The 7,540-nt window shown below is 34.0% G+C and overlaps 1 protein-coding gene across 1 annotated transcript; it reads left to right on the forward strand.

Moving 5' to 3' along the window:
• The first annotated feature begins 531 nt into the window (after positions 1 to 531).
• Positions 532 to 6,833, forward strand: LOC145670394 (uncharacterized). Its single transcript, XM_081739019.1, has 2 exons — positions 532 to 3,186; positions 5,987 to 6,833. The coding sequence occupies exon 1, from the start codon at positions 1,370 to 1,372 to the stop codon at positions 2,549 to 2,551; it is 1,182 nt and encodes a 393-aa protein (XP_081595145.1). The 5' UTR covers positions 532 to 1,369; the 3' UTR covers positions 2,552 to 3,186; positions 5,987 to 6,833.
• Positions 6,834 to 7,540: the final 707 nt, after the last annotated feature.

The raw sequence follows: 7,540 nt of genomic DNA on the forward strand, positions 1-7,540 counted from the left end.
TTGGCAGAAGGAAGGTTATTTTCGACATGGTACATGATATCAATTGGGTGCATATAATGATGGAGGATGCTGTATTTTTCACGATATCAAAGTGCAGATTGCAATCCATCGAGAATAACACGAGCGGGTTTTACGTCTAGACAGTGGCGTCAGAGCAGAATTAATCATTAAAGAAAAGAATCTCGTGCTTAGAGCATCAAGGGAATGGGGCACCAAAAATTATCCATAGTCAAATATTCCGTTGTCAGTTGGCCATATTGTGTAATATGTAATATGTCATTTATAGTCAAGGTTTTGAATTTTCTAAAATAATAATTGTAAATTGTAATTATCCTCGATTTTTCTGTTATTAAAACGAGATAACAAGTTTTGCACCGAATTGTAATAATCATAGTATCCTAACTGAGATTTAAATCATTTCAAGAAAAGCTATGGTTCTCAATGACCTCTGGTGGTACTTTTTGGAATGATAATTTTTTCAAGTGCAGCGCTACCTGGGATCGTCAGATCACAGGCAGCTATCTAATAGGAAGGAAAACGATTATATTTGGTGTCAAAATTGAATATGTTTCAACCTAATCGGCTTCTAAATTAAATTAAGTGTTGATAGTGTATTTGATAAATTGTGAATATGTGAGTTTATTGCTGAAAAAGCTTTGGTTTATAACTGGAATACCTACTGTAAGTAAATTATTTTCTAGAATTTCTCTTGGCAAGTTAGTACGCCATTTAACATTGTGGTTGTTTCTATGCTGCTATCGCTGGTCGATATTTGAATGATAATGAGTTTTATAGTTGAGTTCTCAATTTTGTGATCTAAATTAAATTCATTTTGTGTTATTTTTTGTATTCTCAAAATTTGGCAATTAATTATATTGTTCGAGTTTACAGATATAAAGTTGATAATATCCGATTTAACTCTATTATTTGACTAATGTAGAGCTTAGTTTACCTGGCGTGCTATGAGAGTATTTTTACTAGTAGCTATTGGATTTAATAAGTTCCCACTTTTGTTCAGTTACTTGAACTATACCGACATAATCATAATTTATTTTTTAGTGGGGGAATTAAATTCTCCTTCCTTCCAGCGTGCACGTTTAAGTTGTCTTTGCGGAGGCAGGTGCGCGTGTAACGTGTTAATATCCTTCCAAAATAATTGTAGTACTAATATAAATTTATATTTAGAAACAGGATATACGTTACAAATCTAAATAGCTGCCTGTGATCTCAGTTGGTGAGTGGGAATGTAAAATATGTTATTATTTTTGTTATGTGATAGATAGAGCCGGATTATTCTGTAAAAGGGTTGCATTATAGTTAAATAGTAAGTTATTAAAATTGTATTGAGCGTCACCGAGTGGTTCGTAAGATGGCGACCGGACCTGTTAATCATGACCTACGTCTTGAACTTGATCATTTCGAAAATGGTGATACTGGAGTTTTAGTAATTAACCCAACTCAATTGACAAATCCTAGTGTGGAAAATCACGCTAGTGATCCTGGTGTTTTGAGTGACGCTGGAAAGAATAATACGGTAGAAAATGATTCATTTGTTATTGCAAGTGGCAATAAAAATCAGAGTGATAACGTTTGTATTAAGACTTCGCCTAGTCGCCCGGGGGTGTCAGGTGGCCACGAGCAAACAGCAGTCGGCGGTCAAGGCCGTTCACCTCCAACAGCTGGTGGTAGCTTATCAGCACAAATACGAGCAATTCGTTCGCACTTGGCTGGAACTCAGATATTTCCTTCAGAATCAGTTGTAAATAATTTCACATGCAATACTAATGCTTCTGTTTTGAGAACAGATTTAAGTAAACTTGTAACTCATTCAGCACAAAAATCTTTAAACGATTTTGCTCGTAATATACCCTTTTGTGATGGAAGCAAAGATATAGAACTCTTTCAGTTTTTGCTTTCTGTTTATAAAATTAATAAACTGAGGTTGTTTCCCTTAGAATGTATTATGATGTTGGCTATTGGAAAAACTACTGGGTTATTAAATACAGAATTACTTAAGTTGTTGGGCAATGTTAATGACTGGTTGGAGGTATGTCGTGCCTTACGAACTTCTCTGTTGACACCATTAGGCTTACGAGAAATAAATAGATTGTTTGTTGAACGTATTCAGAGCAAGAATGAAAATATATTAGAATATATCAGCAATATTTATGATGCTTATGTGGTGTTTCAAGGCACTCTAAATGAAGAGGGTATTAAAGTGAATGTTTTACAGGGTATGAAACCAGATATTAGATACGCAATCTTTAAATATAATATTCCATCAACTTATCAAGAACTATATGAGGAAGTTGTTAAATATGTGAATTATGAAAGATCAAAATTAGTCTATGATGAAATGTGCGGGTCAAATTTTTCTATTGAGTGTAAAAAGAGAATAAAATGTTATTTTTGTGGCGGGGATCATAAGGTTATAAATTGTATGTATAAAAAGCAACAACAAAAACAACAGGCGGCCTTGATGAATAGAACGTCAACCGAGGATATTAGGAAACCTATAGCTACATTTATCGATGCGTATTTTTTGGGATGAAAGTTAGAAGGAGCCTTAGATACTTGCAGTACAGTGAATCTTTGTGATATAGACTCTTTTAAAGAATGGGAGCAAAACACTAACTGGAGAGTGCAATATATTAAAGATACTTTTCGTGGAGTGGGGATTGGAAAGGAAGTGCTTTATTTAGATCAATGTGTTGTTCTACCGATAAAAATTGGTGATTTAACTTACAAACTTAAATTCTTTTTGCATAAAAACTTGTCACCTAAGTTTATTATAGGAATAGACGGAATTAGTTTTCTTAAAGGAGCAATAGACATTAACAAGAAACAATTTATAATAGATGGTGGAAAAGTTAAAGTTCCAATAAGGTTAAATAATACCCCTACTCTTTTGAAAAATGATTCTGCCGCAGAAACTAATCATTCCAGGTCCCATAAGGTTCCGACTTCTAAATGGTTTGTGGAACATCAGGCGTCTCGCGATGGTGTGCAAGCAGAAACAGGTTCAAACAGCAGAGCTACATCCAGGGCGGTGGTACATAATTTTCAACAGTCTGGTACACAGGGGGATGGATCCAATGTACGAGAGGATACGAGAACTCCTAATAGGCAGGCTACCAAGGTTTTGGTCGATCCCAAGTTGGTGAATGAAGATCCTGATTTACCAAGGTATGTAAATGAATTGGTTGCTAATTATTCTGACGTTTTCAGTGATCGTATTGGAACAGTTAAAAACTTTGAGTATGAATTAAAAGTGACTGATGAAACCCCTATTCGAAATAAAGCATATCCGATTTCACGTAGTGAACAGAAGGAGATGGATAAAATTATTGATGATTGGTTAGAACAGAACATTATTGAAAAAAGTAATAGTTGTTGGGCTTTTCCTGCATTTTTGGTTAAAAATAAGAGTGGGGGAAGAAGATTAGTAGTCAATTACAAAGGTTTGAATGACAGACTGTTGGTTAATTCTCAATATACTCCGCTTATTGAGGATGTTATTGCACAATTATCTCAAGGGCGTATCTTTAGTGTGATCGATCTACGTAAAGCTTATCTACAACTGAAGATATCTGAGAATTCGCGCCAGTATACTGCGTTTTTGACGCACAGAGGCCTTTTTCAATTTCGTTATTTACCTTTCGGATTATCTGTGGGGTCTTACTTGTTGTCAAAACTTATGACAGACTTGTTATATCCCTTAAAAGAGGAAGGATTGGAGTGGTTTTTTGATGATGTCGTACTGGTTTCTAAAGATATTGTTTCGCATAGGAAATTGTTGACAAAAGTGTTGAATATTTTTCGTGAAAATGGTATTACGCTATCACTTGATAAAAGTGTTATGTTTCAAACCAGAATTTCTTATTTAGGTCATATTATTGAATATAATAAATTTGAAATGGATCCTGCTCGCCTAGATATTATACGCAACTTACCAGCACCAAAAAATCGTCGGGGGGTGTTGCGTTTATGTTCATTCTTGCAATATTACTCAAGGTTCGTGCCTGGTTTTCATGAAATAATGCATCCAATAAATGAATTGAGATCTCCTAAGGTGGCATTTCATTGGGGACCCGCCCAGGAAAAAGCCTTAGATGATATCAAGGCAATGTTCGAATCCCACATAGTGCTTAAATTACCCGATTTAAACCAAAAGTTTATAGTGTGTTGCGATTCATCATTAAAAAGTCTTGGAGGGGTGATCCAACAGTACGATTCAGAAGGCTACTTGAGACCTGTAGCGTATTTCAGTCGAAAATTACGTCCTTATGATTATAGTAAGCCCATTTATTTGCTTGAATTGATGTCAGTAGTGGAGACTCTAGAACGATTTAAAATCTATTTACATAATAAATTTGAATTATTAGTAGATAATCAAAGTTTGTCTTATGCCCTCAAGAATATTAAACGTGTAAAAAAAATATGGTAGCTTATTGCATAGGTTGTTTGCCTTTCATTTTGATGTTAAGCACATATCGTCAAATTTAAATGTAACATCTGATTTTATTTCTAGAGTATATAACACCCATGATTTCGAATTGATTGAGAATGTACAATCTAGTGATGAGGAAATGCAAAACCTATGTATGGTAAATATGTGGGATATGCCCTATGCATCTTTATCTATTAAGGAGCATCAGTATAAAGATCCTTTTCTGTCAGAAATAATTAAAAAATTGGAAAGCAAACAACAGGTAGAAGGTTATAAATTGGTAAACGGAATACTTTGTAAGAAAACAAAAGCATATAAGAATCCCTATAAGGTTTGTGTTCCCAAAAATTTATGGAGAGTATTGTTGGAATTCTATCATGGACAAATTTTGCCCGGTGGTCACGGAGGGGTGAGCCGTACGATTGGGAAATTAGCCTCGCGCTATACATGGCCTGGTATCTTGAAAGATATTAAGGAATACGTAACCACTTGTAAAGAATGTCAATTAGCAAAAGCCGAAAATAGGAAAAAGATGGGGTTGCTAGTATCAGAATATGAAAAGACTGTAAACGGTCTTTGGTATGGAGATGTAATTGGGCCAATAACAAGATCAAAATCAGGACGTTATTGTTTAATTATAGTAGATGGCTGTTCACGTTTCGTTTATCTGGAACCTATTAAAGTTTTGTCCAGCCAAAGTATTATAAATAAGATGTATAGGTTAATGTGTAGGCATGGGTTTATACATGCTTTCGCCCATGATTGTCACTCGATTTTTGTATCTAAATTGTTCACGGACTTTTTATATAGTCAAGGAATCAAAGATATCAGGATTTCCCCTTACGCAGCGTTTTCGAATTTGAGTGAAAGATACATACGTTCTGTGAAAAATGGGTTAAAGATATTTTTCCATGATAAACAACAACAGTGGGATAAGGGCATACACGAAATTGAATTTTCACTCAATAATTCGATCCACACAGAACTAAAGTGTAGTCCAGTGGATATGGTATACGGGTATAATGTGTGTGACCCTCTTGACACTAAGTGGAATGTGGATAAAATATTTGTGGATAAGAATAAAGGTGAAATTTGGGCATCGGCGATGCGTAATATGGAGTTAGCGTGGAAGAGGAGGAAGGCGTTATATGATAAAAAGAGAATTCCTGTTGATTATAAGGTGGGGGATAAATTATTAATAAAATCGCAAGTTAAGTCATCATTGGTGGACAAGTTTAATAAGAGCTTGGCTTATCGTTGGGAGGGCCCATACACATTGGTCAAATTCCTGGGTCAGAACAGTGTTCAAATTAGATCTGATGCTAATCCTAATGATGTTCGTAGGTCACATGTAGCCCTTACTAAAAAGTATCGAGAGAGAAGAGATATAACTGCAACATAAAAAAAAAAAAAAAATCCGGCTAATTTAGAGTATCTCAGTCTGAGTGTTACCGCTTACCACAGTTTTAGTTTGGTTGTGTATTTGTTTGTGTATTATTTGTTTTGATCAAATAGTAATTGTTATTTCTATTGCAGGCCTGCAATGCCGTGTTTTGTGTATTGTCGCGACTACCATTGATGTATGTATGTGTCCATGAATAAGTTTGGTTTCGGATATTGTCAATTATTGCAGAATTTGTCAGCTGTATGTAAGTAGTATGTTTTTATTGTTTATTGCCTAAATGGATGTTTTGGAGAGCCAATATCTGTAAAAAAAAAAAAATCAATTCTGCATTTCCGAGTCAGCTAAATTTTGTTAATTTGAGTATTGATAATTAGTTTGATAATGCTTATGAGGAATAAGATTTGAAATTAATCTATCCGATATTAGACAAGATTGAAGAATAATCTAGGCTGTATTCTTATAATTTATTAATGAGTTAATTGCCATAATTATTAACGGGTGATGGATTAGAAGTAGAGGTCCATGAGTGAATGTATTTTGTATGGCGATGGATGATTCTCGTTATTATTAGTATTTGATTTTGTTTAGTTCGTTTCTTTTTCTTTTTTTCTTTCTTTTTCTTTTTGGGGGTTAGGTATGAATGATGGAGTGGATGATTCAAATTAACTAACGGAGATATTATTAGTAGTTACCTTATGGCAGTTGCTTATTAAATGGATTATAATTTAGGAACATTTATATTAAAAAGGTTAACTTTTTAATTCGGGAGGGCAGGATGTGTGTAATATGTCATTTATAGTCAAGGTTTTGAATTTTCTAAAATAATAATTGTAAATTGTAATTATCCTCGATTTTTCTGTTATTAAAACGAGATAACAAGTTTTGCACCGAATTGTAATAATCATAGTATCCTAACTGAGATTTAAATCATTTCAAGAAAAGCTATGGTTCTCAATGACCTCTGGTGGTACTTTTTGGAATGATAATTTTTTCAAGTGCAGCGCTACCTGGGATCGTCAGATCACAGGCAGCTATCTAATAGGAAGGAAAACGATTATATTTGGTGTCAAAATTGAATATGTTTCAACCTAATCGGCTTCTAAATTAAATTAAGTGTTGATAGTGTATTTGATAAATTGTGAATATGTGAGTTTATTGCTGAAAAAGCTTTGGTTTATAACTGGAATACCTACTGTAAGTAAATTATTTTCTAGAATTTCTCTTGGCAAGTTAGTACGCCATTTAACATTGTGGTTGTTTCTATGCTGCTATCGCTGGTCGATATTTGAATGATAATGAGTTTTATAGTTGAGTTCTCAATTTTGTGATCTAAATTAAATTCATTTTGTGTTATTTTTTGTATTCTCAAAATTTGGCAATTAATTATATTGTTCGAGTTTACAGATATAAAGTTGATAATATCCGATTTAACTCTATTATTTGACTAATGTAGAGCTTAGTTTACCTGGCGTGCTATGAGAGTATTTTTACTAGTAGCTATTGGATTTAATAAGTTCCCACTTTTGTTCAGTTACTTGAACTATACCGACATAATCATAATTTATTTTTTAGTGGGGGAATTAAATTCTCCTTCCTTCCAGCGTGCACGTTTAAGTTGTCTTTGCGGAGGCAGGTGCGCGTGTAACGTGTTAATATCCTTCCAAAATAATTGTAGTACTAATATA

The sequence above is a fragment of the Thermobia domestica genome, chromosome 14 (genome assembly GCF_964235325.1).
Source record: "Thermobia domestica chromosome 14, izTheDome1.hap1.1, whole genome shotgun sequence".
In the NCBI taxonomy this organism is placed as follows: Eukaryota; Metazoa; Arthropoda; class Insecta; order Zygentoma; family Lepismatidae; genus Thermobia; species Thermobia domestica.

Excerpts from the sequence above, each read along its gene's own strand:
- LOC145670394 (XM_081739019.1), top strand. The coding sequence starts at position 1,370 with ATGGCGACCGGACCTGTTAATCATGACCTACGTCTTGAACTTGATCAT.